Source organism: Pinus tabuliformis, chromosome 7 (genome assembly GCF_031772625.1).
Source record: "Pinus tabuliformis cultivar Carrire ecotype Pingquan chromosome 7, CPIR1, whole genome shotgun sequence".
NCBI classification, from domain to species: domain Eukaryota; kingdom Viridiplantae; phylum Streptophyta; class Pinopsida; order Pinales; family Pinaceae; genus Pinus; species Pinus tabuliformis.
The window spans coordinates 34,002,887-34,019,516 of NC_142293.1; the positions used below are offsets into that span (position 1 = coordinate 34,002,887).

Genomic DNA, 16,630 nt, shown 5'->3' on the forward strand with positions numbered 1-16,630 from the left:
GCAACGTTGAAAAGGGTCGATTGCGATATGCGATGAGATTTCGGATCCGATGGAGTTATTAAATCAGGTTAATCCCTTTTCAGTTCGCTTTGCATTAATTCCGTTATATAAAGAGAAAATCAGTGTTAAGGCTTAATTTGAAGAAAAGGCAATTGGTTGGGTTTTTTAGTGTTTTGGTCAATTAGAATGTATCTGATACATGCATAAGCTCAGGTTTATACAAATCTAACACAGTGCATTATGATTAAAGCGGATTAAGACATATACAGAGGAACTCAACAGCGGATTAACAGAACAAGTCAACAATTATTGTCCTCTTCTAAATTCAGTTGTTTTCTGTTATTTTATGTTCTTTGAGGTGTCTTTAAACCTTTGTAAAATTCTGTAATAATTTTTAATTCAGATAGTTAGGGAAACAGTTTAGTAGTTTGACAGTTTCACAACTGTTTCACAAATGTATAAAAGGAGGAAAATTTACAGAGAAAGGGTTCGAATTTTGGAGAATTCGGAGACTAGGCCACTGTATTCCTGATATCATCGTTGATTAATGAAAGAATAAGAAGTTTCCATCAGTTGTTGCATATAATTTTGTAAGCTTCTTTATCATGTGTCATGCTATGTTTTCTTCTTTTCAAGTATAGTAATGAAGCTGCAGGTCTTTATTTGCTTATGTAGATAAGGTTAAAATTCCTTAAAAGAGCACTCCTATACTTGAAGTCCTCACTTCCTTTCTAAATTATAGATAGTAGTTTCTGTGAAAGATCATCATATTGTCTATGATTCAGTTCTCATTATCATAATTCCTCTAAGTTACAGATAGTAGTTTCTGTGAAAGATTAGCATATTATCTTTAACTTCCCCTTCAAATCTTCTTCATTCATCATTTATATCTAGCAACAAGTGGCATTCTGAGATGTTCTGGTCATACATGTATTCAGAGTTAAAAGACCAAGTTTTCCAGGTCCTTCATTTGAGAACACAACAAATAATAAGTGACAGTAAGTAATATTTATTAATGTCTCAAGCACAATTTCCCCACAGCCAAGAAATTGGTTTCTTAAGGAACAACAGGGGGAAAAGGAAAGGAAGAAAAAGAGAGAGAGAGAGAGAGAGAGAGAGAGAAGAAAAAGGCGTAAGTTCTGCGGCTCTCGACGACGATGCGTGGAGCTCGCGCGGGCTTTCTGTGAACAACCCACGAGTTCCTCCAAAATTCGAATTCCTACAAAAGTATATATGATTTAAACCTCTTACCTACTCTCTTCGTGTCACCTTTGCTACAGTGACGTGAACAATCCCAGATTCATCGCCCACTGCCGCAATACGTCGCCCCCATTGCGCTGTAATCCCACTTGTGACTTCCGACCAGGATGATAATTCGACGCCCTATTCTCAAATTTCCCTTGGAGCGGTCTTGAGCGAGTCGCTGGTTCCCGCAGTTAGGCCCCCCCTTAGTGTTCGAGCGATCTCTTTATTTGCGAGATTCCATTATAAATCGATATATAAGTAGCCCCACGCCACAAAACAAGATAAACACACAACATAATCCAATTTATCGCCAAGCACGCATAACCGTAAAGTTCCACATTAGAGCGGGCGCGATCGCACCCGCCAAGATCACTTCCACTGGCTCTGCCGAGTTGCACAAAAAAGGGGGGAGGGTGCAAAACTCGAACTTCTCGGGAGGTCACCCATCCCAGTACTACTCTAGCCCAAGCGCGCTTAACTGCGGAGTTCTGATGGGATCCAGTGCATTAACACTGGTATGATCACACTCGCAAAGATATCGCCCCCTCCCCCTCTTCAAGGGAGACCGCCGAGCCATGCGCAGGGCATGGGGCCCATCCATGGCCCTCGATCCGAAGCGGATCGGTGCGAGAGCTTGCCCTCTTCCCCGACTTGGCGACACCTCCCGCCCCGCAGGGAGCCAGCGAACCAAGGGAAGAACGAAGGGGGAAAAGGAAAGGAAGAAAAAAACGAGAGAGAGAGAGAAGAAAAAGGCGTAAGTTCCGCGACCATCGACGACACTGCGTGGAGCTCGTGCGGTCTTTCCATGAATGACCCATGGGTTCCTCCAAAATTCAAATTCCTACAAAAGTATATATGATTTAAACCTCTTACCTACTCTCCTCGTGTCATCTTTGCTACAGTGACGTGAACGGTCCAAGATTCATCGCCCACTGCCGCAATACGTCACCTCTGTTGCGTTGTAATCTCGCTTGTGACTTTCGACCAAGATGATGAATCGGTGCCCTGTTCTCGAATTTCCCTTGGAGCAGTCTTGAGCGAGTCATTGTTTCCCTCAGTTACCCCCCCCCCCAATGCTCGAGCGATCTCTTCGTTCACGAGATTCCATTATAAATTGATATATAAGTAGCCCCATTTGCAAAACAAGATAAATGCGCAACATAATCCAATAAATGTCAAGCACGCGTAACCGCGGAGTTCCGCATTAGAGCCGGCACGATCGCACCCGCCAGGATCGCTTCCACTGGCTCCGCTGAGCTGCACAAAAAAGGGGGGAGGGTGCAACACTAGGACTTCCGAGGAGGTCACCCATCCTAGTACTACTCTAGCCCAAGTGCGCTTAATGGCAGAGTTATGATGGGATTCAGTGCATTAACACTGGTATGACCGCACCCGCAAAGATCTTTCCCCCTCCCCCCCTTCAAGGGAGATTATCGAGCCACGCGCGGGGCATGGGGCCCATCCATGGCCCTCGATCCGAAGTGGCTCGGTGCAGGAGCTCGCCCTTCCAACCAGGATGATAAGTCGGTGCCCTGTTCTCGAATTTCCCTTGGACTAGTGTTGAGCGAGTCGTTGTTTCCCTCAGTTAGGCCCCCCCTTAATGCTTGAGTGATCTCTTCGTTCGTGAGATTCCATTATAAATTGATATATAAGTAGCCCCACGTCACAAAACAAGATAAACATGCAACATAATCCAATTTACCGTCAAGCACGCATAACCGCAGAGTTTCGCATTAGAGCCAACGCGATCGCACCCGCTAAGGTCGCTTCCACTGGCTCCGCCGAGCCGCACAAAAAAGGGGGGAGGGTGCAACACTAGGAATTCCCCGGAGGCCACCCATCCCAGTACTACTCTAGCCCAAGCATGCTTAACTGCGGAGTTTTGATGGATTCAATGCATTAACGCTGGTATGATCGCACATGCAAAGATCTCGCCCCCTCCCCCTCTTCAAGGGAGACCGCTGAGCCACGCACAGGGCATGGGGCCCATCCATGGCCCTCGATCTGAAGCAGCTCGATGCAGGAGCTCGCCCTCTTCCCTGACTTGGCGGTGCCTCCCGCCCCGTGGGGAGCCAGCGAACCAGGGGAAGAACGAAGGGGGAAAGGAATGGAAGAAAAAATCGAGAGAGAGAGAGAGAGGCGTAAGTTTCGTGGCCACCGACGATGTTGCGTGGAGCTTGTGCGGCCTTTCCGTGAACAACCCACGGGTTCCTCCAAAATTCGAATTCCTGCAAAAGTATATATGATTTAAACCTCTTACGTACTCTCCTCGTGTCATCTTTTCTATAGTGGCGCAAACAATCCTAGATTCATCGCCCACTACTGCAATACGTCGCCTTCGTTGCGCTGTAATCCCACTTGTGACTTCCGACCAGGATGATGAATCGGTGCCCTGTTCTCGAATTTCCCTTGGAGCAGTCTTGAGCGAGTCGTTGTTTCCCTTAGTTAGGCCCCCCCTTAATGCTCGAGTGATCTCTTCGTCCGCGAGATTCCATTATAAATCAATATATAAGTAGCCCCACGCCGCAAAACAAGATAAACACGCAACATAATCCAATTTATCGTCAAGCACGCGTAACCGCGGAGTTTCGCATTAGAGCCGACGCGATCACACCCGCAAGGATCGCTTCCACTAGCTTCGTCGAGCCGTATAAAAGAGGGGGGAGGGTACAACACTAGGATTTCCCAGGAGGTCACCCATCCCAGTACTACTCTAGCCTAAGCACGCTTAACTGTAGAGTTCTAATGGGATCCTATGCATTAACGCTGGTATGATCGCACTCGTAAAGATCTCGCCCCCTCCCCCTCTTCAAGGGAGACTGTCGAGCCACGCACAGGGCATGGGGCCCATCCATGGCCCTCGATCTGAAGCGGCTCGACGCAAGAGCTCGCCCTCTTCCCCGACTTGGCGTCGCCTCCCGCCCCACGGGGAGCCAGCGAACCAAGAGAAGAATGAAGTGGGGAAATGAAAGGAAGAAAAAAATGTGAGAGAGAGAGAAGAAAAAGGCGTAAGTTCCGCGGCCACCGACGACACTACATGGAGCTCGCGTGGCCTTTTCGTGAACGACCCACAGGTTCCTCCAAAATTCGAATTCCTACAAAAGTATATACGATTTAAACCTCTTACCTACTCTCCTTGTGTCATCTTTGCTATAGTGACGCGAACCGTGCTAGATTCATCGCCCACTACCACAATACGTCGCCTTCGTTGCGCTGTAATCCCACTTGTGACTTCTGACCAGGATGATGAATCGGTGCCCTGTTCTCGAATTTCCCTTGGAGCAATGTTGAGCGAGTCGTTGTTTCCCTCAATTAGGCCCCCCTTAATGCTCGAGCAATCTCTTCGTCCGCGAGATTCCATTATAAATTGATATATAAGTAGCCCCACGCCGTAAAATAAGATAAACACGCAACATAATGCAATTTACCGTCAAGCACGCGTAACTGCGAAGTTCCGCATTAGAGTAGGTGGGATCATTAACCACCACTTATAAGAAAGGAAAATAGGAGAACACACATTAAACAAACCCATCGAGATTTTTTTAATGAAAGTAGAGAATAATTCTAAAAGCTACATTGTGGTGGACAATCTGTTCTTTTACAAAATGCGACTTATTACTTATAGTCTTTTTTAGTTATGATACCACAGGTAAATTCCATTGGTGGGTAGATACCATGAATGATTGAATACCATTGGTGGATCTCACTTACAATACCATGGGTGAATGCCACTTACAATACAATGGGTAAATTCCATGGGTGGATAAATACCTTGGGTGCATGAATACCATGGGTGGATGCCACTTACAATACCATGAGTATATTCCATGAGTGGGTAAATACCATCGGTCGATGAATACCATGGGTGGATGCTAATTTCCATTCAAAGAATGTGGTCTACGTCCTTTCCTCTCCCTCCTCTTAAACTGATTTTCTTGGATTTTGTTTTGGGATGGTTATGTGATTGCAACGTCATTTTGTTTTCCTCTCAAATGTCATGACACCTCTTTATTTCACTGGACTTCCTTAGTCTATCCTGGCCTCTACCTATGATATTTTGTTGCTCTAACTATTCCCCCATACCTCGTTAGAGAGTGAGAGTTCAGAGGGGAGTTGCCTATTACCAAGAGTAGATCCATAGGGGAAATTTTCATATGCACCATCGTTTGGAGGACTTTGCATCGTGCTATCATGAACTCACACCATGAATTATTCAAGAAGAAGAGACACATGTTGAGGGGAAAGCTTCATCACAGAGATCCTCTCTTAAACATAGAGGTTATCATTGAACTGGAAAATTGGATACTTGACACTAGACACACGAGAGGCCGCTTCAACAATATATGCAAACTGTTGATCTTTATTAGTAGATGAGGTTTCTTTTAGGGTGAATACTTTTGGATTGACACAAGCATCGAGTAGATATTCTCCACTCCCTTAAGAATCTTAATTAGCATTTGAGGGACTTAGATCAAAGGATGGAGTGAATTGAACAACATCTTGGCATTAGCCCCTCGACAGGGAGAACATCCAAAGACACTAAAGATCCCATCCAAGTTGCAATATCTTATTTAGATCACGTTGCCTAATTATTTATATGTCTATCTTTCATGATTCCTGTGTTGCAGATGGTTCTCTACAAAGTTGTTTAAGACTATTTCTTATTTTTGTTGTGTTTACTGTTGTCTCTTCTAGTACTCAGTTGGCCCTATCCTCTCTACAAAGAGTAAATTTTTGGATCTGGATAGGTCTCCCTAGTGAGAGACTGACCTAAATGTTCAATTTATCTAGTAAAATCCAATTTTTGAAGGCAATAACTTTTCACCCTACAAAAAAAATACTCATTTCATATAAATTATAGTCTTGTCTCGAGCATTTTTTATCTTATTTTTGTGTTTATTTACTTTATTTAAAAGAGGAGTCCCACCTCTATAAAAATGACTGGGGGAGTTTTTTCCCTCAAATGTTGTCATTGATACTTTGATTAGTCCCAATGATCAACAACATTGTTGCGCATCTCCATAAAGTTTTGGTCATGCCAACAAAATTTAGCCATGTGACACGTTAGATTGGAGAATTGTTTCTCCTTAATGACAAAGGGCTTCCTCTTTCTTTGTATTGCATTGACAAAATATATTTGTACTCATTACGTTTATTACTTCCCAAAACAATAGATTTCCCCAACATATCACATGTCAACCTTTTATTTATGTTATACATGCTATCACATTTATGCATTGTTTTGCATTTCAACAATTATAAGGTTGACATCTGTATTGTTGCATTGCCAAAGTTTTGTGTATCATGGCCATGAATTTTATGCATATATGATGTATCACATTGTTAAAAAAAAATTGAGTTGATATGTCACTTCAACTAAAGTTTTGCTCATGCAACAATGTATTACATCCTTCAAGTTTTATGTTTCATGCACAAATTATTAAAATTTGCAATATAGTTTCATGCATCACATGTGCAAGAAATTTCATGGTTACAACAATTTAGTCCTTAATCAAAGTTATTGTTTTGTGTGCTTATAAATTTTGTGGGTGCGATGCATCACACCACAAAATTTTTTGGTGCAATATGTAAAACCACACAAACTTTTCCCTTCATGGCATGTCAATAAGTCCATGCCACATGTACCTAAGACTTTGACAGCCTCGGCTGTATCACAAAAAAAATAATCTCATGCAATTCACTTTCTCACTAAGGCTTTCCTTGAAACCTTCCAGGTATTCTTTGCTAAATAATGTTAAGGGTAAGCCATTTTAATGGGGCCTCTCTTGATCTATTCTAATTATATCAAGGTCTCATACATTCAACTTAGTTGTAATTAACCAAAAAGAATAGTTGTTTCATGCTACAAGCCTTGTACTTGAAGAGAAGTGGCTGTTCCACGAATATTGGCCTAAAATACAAGGGTCTAGAGACTCTGAATCTTTCATTCTTCTTCATAATCACATCTTTCATAAGCAAGAATCATGGAAGGGGTAAATTTGTGGTTTACAAAAAATCATCTTGCAATCAAGGTTATCCATGTCATCTACATATCTAATTCCTTTTTTCAAGGACTACGCGGTGATCAACATTTCATGGCTTAAATAGATATTAATAAGAAAATTTCACCTACCCATCATATAATAGAGTTTCCCTAGTACCTAAGAATTAGAACTATATTATTCCAACACATGAGCCTTACAAAAAATGAACAAAATGAAACATTCAAATTTTCCCAATCATAACACAATCACATAATTACCTACAAGATTGACTCCCAACCATTCCAACTTCACTTGTATGGTTTTATGAAGAAAAAACCAAGGTAGTGCCCAATTTCCATTCAAGACTAAACCAATATGAAGTTGTAGTAATGAATTCAAATAAAAGATAATCCGCCCAAATGAAAATAACAACTCCACATGCACAACTTCATTCTTCAATCAATTTCAAGAATAATAATACACCCTAACTAGAGCTAAAACAAATCCATTAGGCTATAAATACATTCTCTGAATAATGTATAATATTTGGAGCTTTGCGGCTTGGAATTCACAAGGATCAAGTTGTAGTGGGGTAAATCTTTCTAGATCTTAAGCATAACATCCCTATTTTCATGTTATAGTTACAACCATGCATGAATGCAACTTATGCCCACAAGCTCATGACTCTATACAAATTCATGCTTCTAGTAGTAGCTGACATCATACAAGGCACATTATTTATAATTCAATTGTTTTGGCACCAATGCATAGGTTTTGCAGAATATATATTCTTAAGGGCAATGATATTTTTTTTAAGGATTAAAACATATAATCGGTAATTCAATCTATAATTATAAGCACACCGACTATAACCAAAGACATGAAAAATGTCTTTATCTAAGACAAAACCCTTGAACAACATACACATAAAAATTTAACTTGAAGTTCTAAGGCAACAAGCCAAAAATTCATCACACCTGTGCATATAAAGATTATTACACTTTCATGCAATATAATCCTTTCATGCAGTTTGTCACTCTTAACACCATCTCACATCAAATTTCATGTATAATACATATAACACATTCACTATATGTAAACCCTAATTAGGACAAGAGCACTTATCTAAAATTGGAAGCTTTCCAACAATTGATTGAGGGTGAGCACTTCTCCACCCAACCATGGGCTTAGTTGCACTAGTTATTTCGACCACCCCCTAGCCAAAGCATGATACCACAAGAGTAAACTCAAGTAACTCTCAATAAACTTGGCAAAAGGATAAACTCTCTCCAAAGGAATTTTTCTGTAGGGTAAATCTTCATATGCCTCTCGTGAACTCTTATGGCTTCTTCTACCAATTTAGCACAAAACAAGAGTGAGCTTCCCCTTCACTGCTCAAGGGATCTCCTCCTTCAATGCTTCTAGTGCACCAAATAGGCTCTCGAAATCATTGTCCATAATTTTGAATGAGGCGGAGGCTTCCCATGCAAATTTCTAGCTCAAATTCATTGGTTTTTCTCCATTGTGTCACTTAATAACAACTTAGCTCACACCCTTTTCTCTCAGTTCACTCTCTCCATGTGACAATCCTCCCTTCCACCCACTTGTGTGAATGCCTTTTAGAATGTGGTTTTCACTTTCCCATACAATCTTGGTCATCCATGAATTCCTAGGATGGTTATGCATAACCCACGCCTCTCATTTTATGCTGAGAGGACATTCTCAACTACCCTTAAACTCCAATAATTTTGGGGAGGAGAGTTCAATCAACACAACTTCCTTGTTTAGTAGGAGGGAAAAAACGAGTGGGATATTTTCAAATTCAAATATCAAGACCAAGTGTTTTAGCAAGTGTGGCTTAGACATATTTACAAGATGAAACCCCAAATCTCCTCACCAACCCTCGCTTGTGGTATTATGGTCCATGTAGGTGCTCATGCCTCAATTAGTTGTCTTTGGACTTTTCATGAATTAAAGTAAAATGGAATACATATACAATTTTTTTTATGTTTATCTAGTTCAACCCAACCCGTTTATAAAATGTTAATGTTGAAATAAAGCAATGCTAAGCATAATTAATTGCAAATTGTAAAGGGATCAAAATGGGGACATTATGCTTTTGTGCATGACTATATAATGTGTTAATTATGGTGTCCACGAAGGCCCTTAAGGCTCGTGTTTTTTAATAAACTTCTTATTATGATTTCTCTCTCTCTCCCCCTCGAAAAGAAAACAAGAAAAGAACTTAATATTCTCTTGAGAGAAACAATTCTCAACATTATGGGTGTGATCACATTGATTTTAATGTAATAGTCCCATCAAACTTCATAGTTAAGTGTGCTTGGGTTAGAATAATATTAGGATGGGTGACCTCTTGGGAAGTCCTCGTGTTACACCCTTCTTTGAAACATGATTTTGTAATAAGCTAAGCATGGTGTTTAGATTGGACTCAAAGGTGTTAACGTCGTGGGTGAAATCATATCAATGTTAATGCACTATATTCCATTAGAACTCAAAAGTCAAGAGCGTTTAATTAAAGTATCACATGGATGCGTGGGCTCTCATGAAGACCCAGTCTCACACATTCCTTTATCTCAACTCATGAGTTTTAATTGACTTCTTGGTGCAACAACCCTTCCCCACCCCACAAAACTTGGAAATTTTCCTTGTAGAGGAAAAGGTCATGTCAACCTCATGAGTGTAATTGTACTAGCATCAATGCACTAGACCATCACATTAGAAGTATGTAGTTAAGTGTGCTTGCATTGAAGTAGCACCAAAGTAATTTCCTCCCAAGAAGCCTTTAGTGTTACACCCCACTTCGACGCACACTTCCATAACAAGCTAATATGGTATCTATAAGAGCTTGAAGGTTCATGATTTTAGGTGCAGGGTGGATCATACTTTGTTATTACACCCGATCTTATTAAAACTCTGCAATCAACCACACTTAGACTACATTGATATTGGGTTTGGTTACCTCTTAGGAAATCCTAGTGTTGCACCATATTTTTGTGCATGCTTTTGTAATGAGATGAATGCGGTGTCAAAATGCAACCATGAAGTTCATGACTTTTAATTAACCTCATCTTGCTTTGACTCCCACTGCAAAAGCTTAATAATCTCCCTTAAAGAGGGGAAGGGGACATTAATTTTTTTGATGTGACAATAGAATTGTTAATGGAATGTTTCCCATCAAAAATTTGTAGTTAAGTGTGCTCTTGCTACAACTGTATTCAGATGGCTAACCTCTTTGGAGATGTTAGTGTTGAACCCTTAGTTTGTGCGCTCTTTTGCAATAAGCTAGCTATGGAATTCATGTGGGCCTTGGAAGTTCATGATTTTTAATTGCCTCCCTGCTATAATTGCCAACCCTCCTAAATCTTGGTAATCAACCTTGAAAAGGGGAAGGAGCGACTCTTTGAGCTAAAATAGCATTAAGATGTATGACCTCCCAATGAGTTCTCGTGTTGCAACTTCTTCTTGTGTATGATTTTGTAATTAGCTAACAATGATGTCCACATAGGACCTAAAGATCAATGATTTATAAATCATTTCTTTATTACTCTTATTACACCTAGAAACTCAATAATCTTTTATTAAAAAAAAGAAAGAAAAATGTGAACTTTATAACTACCATCATACCAATATGAATGAACCAAATCACATTACAACTCTATATCAAAATGCACCTAAATTAAAAAAATACTACTAGATTTTTTACATTTTCTAAATCATTAATTTTCTTTATTAAAAAATTATATTCTTTCACCAAATCTTAAGTTTATTAAAAAGCCTTCTTAATCATACTAAAACTAATACGTCCACATGAAAATCCTTTACCGCTTCTTCTAGAAAAAAAACAAGTGTAATATGTATGTAGCGTTGCTGCTTAATACATACTTCTTATGTAAAAAGTAATTGATAGCTACTTTAACTTAATTTAAATGTTTATAGAGTTAAAAAACCATATATATATGTAAAGTATGCTACATAGTAATCATATTTAAGATAGTCTTACATATAATATCATAGTCATATTAAAATTAAATTATTGTTATTATTATTCTTAGGTAAAAAATTGTATTAAAAATAAAAAAATATATAAACTTTGAAATGCAACATCAATCTTTTTCATATAGCGTCTTCTATAACTTTTCTAGATTTGTTTTTGTACACTTCTATGATGCATTTTGACCTAGTTAAGCTCTATAAACTTTGTTGGTACCTATAAAATCTGTTATTATTAAAGTTGACCAAATTTAATAAATATATACAAAATATAAACAGATATAAGGACACCATTATAACTAAATTTTTTTAATTGTTCTCAGAATGATTTGCCTTGTAATAGACTTAAAACAATTTTCCTACTAATTATACTTTAATATATATATGAATAGATTAAAAATAAAAATAAAATTACATGATACTTAATGTAATTTAATTTTAAATTTACTTAAACCACGTAAATACACTTTACACACCATTGCTCCGCAAATAAACATTTTAGCAAGATAGATATATGTTTTAGATAAGAAAAACCAAACTTATTATTGAGAATGACGTATGATAGTTTAAAAACAACTTTAGATGTAAGCTTTAAACTAATAATCAACCATGAACACATGGGACCAAAAAGGCAAACATATTCAAGGGACAAAATTATATATTTTATTGTGATGTTTTTTTTAGTTTTAGTTTTTTTGTTTTTGTTTTTTTGTTTTGGGGATGAGTTTTTGTTTTTTTGCATTTATTTACACGAAGGAATAAAATAGAGAACTATATCTATAAGTCAGGGCAACAAATCTTTTACTTACTAACTTTTATGAAATATAAAAGGGAATGAAGTTAAATATAACAAATGAATTAATTTAAATGAATATTGTAACTATGTATAAAAATTAAACACTGCCAATTTTTTTTTTTTTTTTTTTCCCCTGGGAAAAAGTCGTAATTTCTATTAATATTAAGAAATTACATTTTGTAGATGCCGAAGCATATTCATATGGAGGCAGCAGTGCCTGTCGAGTTCACAGTCTATAGATCTGGCAAAAAAACAAGTTGTCTCCACGCAGGGAGCCTACCGAATCTGTAACTAGCAGTGATCAAAATTATGTCCATGCTCTACGCAGAGAGCTTCATATAAACTGTATAAAACCATAAAAGAGTTGGTACTCATGACTAAACAGTAGATATATATACATGCTGATAACAAAAAATAGTACTGTTATGTGAGGGCTTTATAGCCCATCTCCAATTTGATCATCAAAAGGTCTGTGGTAATGCTGGTAGAATGTTCCGTCGATTTCCTCCTGTATCAACCAGTCGTTTCCTTGTCTGTGCGCTGCCTCTTTGGATAGCTGGTCGGCGACTGTGTTCTGTTCCCTGTAGATGTGTCGACAGACAAATGATTCAAAAGAAGTAATCAGTCTTTTAGCTTCATCTAAAATGTGCCTCAATGAAAATGCATAACAATGAGATGCATCATTCAGCCAATTGCAAACAATTTTAGAATCTCCAAATAGCTGTAGGTGTCTGCATTGTTTTTGAATTGCAAAATGTATGATGTGTTTAGCCGTGCACAGTTCAGCAAAATTATTGGTGCCTCTGCCTAGTTTTATTTGTATCTTGAAGCAATGCAATTCATTGAGATATAGTATGGCCCCACCCCCACAGCCTGCGTCCTGTGCCGAGCCATCAAAATAAGCCCAGGGCTTAGATTTGTCAATGATCTCAGGTCTGATGGTGCGGGGGGGGGGCGGGGCAGAGGAATCCTCTTCAGGTATCAAGTCAAAATCAGCAATCTTGTGGTGTAAAAAAATTAAACACTGTCAAATTAAAAATAATATAAACTATATTTATTGTCTTGTATATTCTTATTAATAAAATTATATGGTAAAAATAAATATTAAAATAGATTTGATAGATGTACTCTTTAATAAATGTTATGACACTTGGTTTGATATTTCATACAATGACAATGGAGTCTCTATGGAGATGGAGGAATTGCCCGGGTGGCCAAAAGTGGCCAGAAGGCAAAAAAATTTAAAAAAATCTTGTAGAGGCAGTGTTTGAATCATGTTTTTGATGGTGGAAATGGATTAAACACCATTAAAAACTTCTAAGGCACCTAAAATTATGAAGTTTGACAACTTTAACTTGGATTTACAAAAATCTCTGCCGGATTTTTTCACAATATGATCGGAATTTCCATAACTTGCAAAAAAGCATAATCACACCCACAAGGATCACTTCCACTGGTTCCGCTGAGCCACACAAAAAAGGGGGAGAGTGCAACACTAAGACTTCCTGGAAAGTCACCCATCCCAGTACTACCTTTTTCTTTTGGTGCTGTTGCATAAATAAAAGACAATAGGAAAGATTATTTTATCTCATGTGTCGATCGTTATGAGAAGGCCTTTGGTTTGGTCCAATGTAGGAGAGCAATAAATCCCCACGACCATGGTCGATGCATCATGCCTTTACGATCTATGATCTTAACTTGTACTAGTAACATTTTTCCTTGTTAAACTTCTACCTCAAAATAAACTAGGGTAAGTACCAAATGTTTTCAACTATTGTTTATGGCATCCTCATTGAAATGTTGTGTAGAGAACCATCATCAACCAAAGTCATGTAGTAGATACTATTCATATTTTGCATAATTTCTCACTTCCTTTGCAACCTGTCCAAATAAATAAAAATTAACTATATTATTTTTGATGGATGTTTATTAAATTTACTATCTACTTTTATTTTTAAATTTTATTTAATCCTAAATTATTTTCACTTCATCCGCCCGGCGAAATGGCCATCATGAGCAATTAGAACGCACTGAGACAAATTTAGGGCCATGATTGTGCGAAATTTCGGGAAGGAAAGTACGGTTGCCCAGTGAGCGCCGAGTTGACCTTCGACAAGTTTCACCAACTTATAAAGAAAATTAATCCAAAACCAGCCAACCATCAATTTTTTAATATGGACAAACGCGACTCACCAATGATCATATGAAGTTCTCATTACCGCATTTATTAAATTCGAAAATTTCAAAGTTTCCATCTACGACTCCCATGGTTACGCGCAGGCAATAAAGTAGAAATACCCCCTTTGTTTTATCTTTTCCTTGAAACAGATCTACTACATTGGACATTGGTAGCTTCTCGTCTCTGCTTTTCAGCATTTCTGTTCGCAGGGCTGTTAACCGAGTCGCAGACCTATTTCATTTCAGCAATGGCCACATCTGTTAACAACATGGCAGCAACTTTCTCTTCATGCAATATTTCAGCAAAGCATTCATCCTCATCAAAACCTACTTCCATTTCTCTGCCTATGACCACCACTTCCATGTCAAGTGGTGTACTATCATCTCCATCAGTGGCATGGAACCCACAAGCAACATTGCCTCGTTCTTTGAAGTCTGCATTTGTGGGCCTCTATGGAGGTCCAGGGCCAAAATCCAAATCCTTAAACCCTACCTTAAAGTCTAATAGAAGAAGAACTCCTAAACCTCACAGAAGCATCAAATCTGAAATTTCTGTGGGTGACAAGCTTCCAGAGGCTACATTTTCCTACATCGATAAAGAGGACAATCTCCTGACAATCACAGTCTCTGATTTAACCAGAGGAAAGAAGGTGGTCCTCGTAGCTGTTCCTGGTGCCTTTACTCCCACTTGCTCGCAGAAGCACCTCCCTGGATTTGTACAGAGGGCAGATGAACTAAAGAGCAAAGGAATCGACACCATTGCATGTATTTCTGTCAATGATGCATTTGTAATGAAGGCTTGGGGGGAGAACCTCGATGTGGATGATAAGGTGCTCCTGCTTGCTGATGGAAATGGGTATTTCACCAAGGCAATGGGCGTGGCTTTAGATTTGAGTGATAAACCTGCTGGGCTTGGTGTTCGATCGAAGCGCTATGCCCTAGTTGCAGAAGATGGGATTGTCAAAATTTTGAAGTTGGAGGAGGGTGGTGCATTCACTGTCAGTGGAGCTGAAGAGATTTTGGAGTCACTGTAAGGATTTTATTACATGTCATATGTCGTATGCCTATATAATCAAGCATATATATTTTTGTCTCTTTTTGGATTGCGATAGAGGAAGTAGGATGAGTAAAACCACATTTTTGGGGGGTTTGATTATAACTTGACACTGGCTTTTAAGCATGCCTGTTTAGAAAGTACATATTTAACATTTTGGCATCGATTAAACCTATGTCTAGATAAATTATTTCAATGTAAAGAGCTTCCTTTATACTATTACAAACATGGTGCAAATTTGTATAATTTGTATCATGTGGTTTTTCTTGAATGAATGATTTTGCTCTTTATTAAAGGTTGTGCTGTATATTCTTCTGTAATGTTTCTGGCTGATATCAAAGGGAAAATCTTTTCTGAGTTGCATTGCTTTTTGTGCTTTTATATGATCATATGGGGCTGGTATTGTGACATCCATTATTGCCTGTGTTCCACGATCATTTCTCTTGGAGCCCTGGTTGATGGCTTAATACTCTGTCGACCTCACATTTGAACCGAGGGCTTGTTGTCAAGGATTTCTTCCCAGATTGTTGTTTGGTGGATGTTCTGTCATTTTTGCTTGATTTATTATATTTGCTAGATATTCAGTCAAGATCTTCTACATTTCTTTTCCGATTCCTTTCTCCCCTTACTTGCCCTATATGTTGGACTAAAATTGTTGACTTGTACAAGGGGAATCCATGTTGGACTACAATTGTGGACTTGTATATGGGGGAGTCCAACGTCTGAGAAAATAATCTGAACTCGCTGTTGTGCACTATGTGTATTAGGATTTTTTGATTCTTCTTTTAGTTCAATGGTTTCTCATTTCACCTCATGTCCAAGATGGATAAATATTGTATTGACTTCACACCAGAATTACACTACGACATGCATAGGTGGTGACATTGGCCGTGAAAAATAATCTCCCATAATAGTATTAGATGATATGAGTGTGGCTAACCTTGTTCTATTAAAGAGCAGAGTGTTTTCATGCTATTGTTCCTTACAAGGAATTTTTTTATGGTCGTTATCAGACATGCATGCATGTGACTTCCTGCCTTCCCTAGATGCCACTTTTCATTGGGTAGGGAAAGTAGTTAGCACTGGTTGGAAAATAAGTAGTTGCTTTATGATAGAAATATATCAGCAGCATTTTGGAGGAGGGTTAGCAAGGAGAAACAGACATGCATTGTATCTGACAGTTAATGAGTTGGAAGCAAACCTCTAATGGTATTGTCAGATAATCATTGCATAAGATAAAATAAAATAATTTTATTAATGTCCAACAAATGACCACAAAAGTAGGTCAATGGGACTAAAGGATATATCTAGTGTGAATACAATTTGGGAATGCAAAAGCAGCTCCTATGTAATGAGAGAAAG

At 38.6% G+C, this 16,630-nt stretch overlaps 1 protein-coding gene, 1 non-coding gene and 3 pseudogenes across 2 annotated transcripts; 1 reads left to right on the plus strand and 4 right to left on the minus strand.

The window, feature by feature from the left end:
- Positions 1–1,655: 1,655 nt before the first annotated feature.
- Positions 1,656–1,774, minus strand: LOC149245100 (5S ribosomal RNA). Its single transcript, XR_016267557.1, has one exon. It is a non-coding gene; the product is annotated as a 5S ribosomal RNA (ribosomal RNA).
- Positions 1,775–2,520: 746 nt separating this feature from the next.
- Positions 2,521–2,639, minus strand: LOC149245101 (5S ribosomal RNA; annotated as a pseudogene).
- A 410-nt stretch (positions 2,640–3,049) lies between these two features.
- On the minus strand, positions 3,050–3,167 carry LOC149245102 (5S ribosomal RNA; annotated as a pseudogene).
- A 742-nt stretch (positions 3,168–3,909) lies between these two features.
- On the minus strand, positions 3,910–4,028 carry LOC149245103 (5S ribosomal RNA; annotated as a pseudogene).
- A 10,168-nt stretch (positions 4,029–14,196) lies between these two features.
- Positions 14,197–15,575, plus strand: LOC149245104 (peroxiredoxin-2B-like). Its single transcript, XM_089455536.1, has one exon. The coding sequence runs from the start codon at positions 14,463–14,465 to the stop codon at positions 15,246–15,248; it is 786 nt and encodes a 261-aa protein (XP_089311662.1). The 5' UTR covers positions 14,197–14,462; the 3' UTR covers positions 15,249–15,575.
- Positions 15,576–16,630: the final 1,055 nt, after the last annotated feature.

Bases quoted from the DNA above. Each gene is read 5' to 3' on its own strand.
- LOC149245104 (XM_089455536.1), top strand. From the start codon at position 14,463: ATGGCCACATCTGTTAACAACATGGCAGCAACTTTCTCTTCATGCAAT.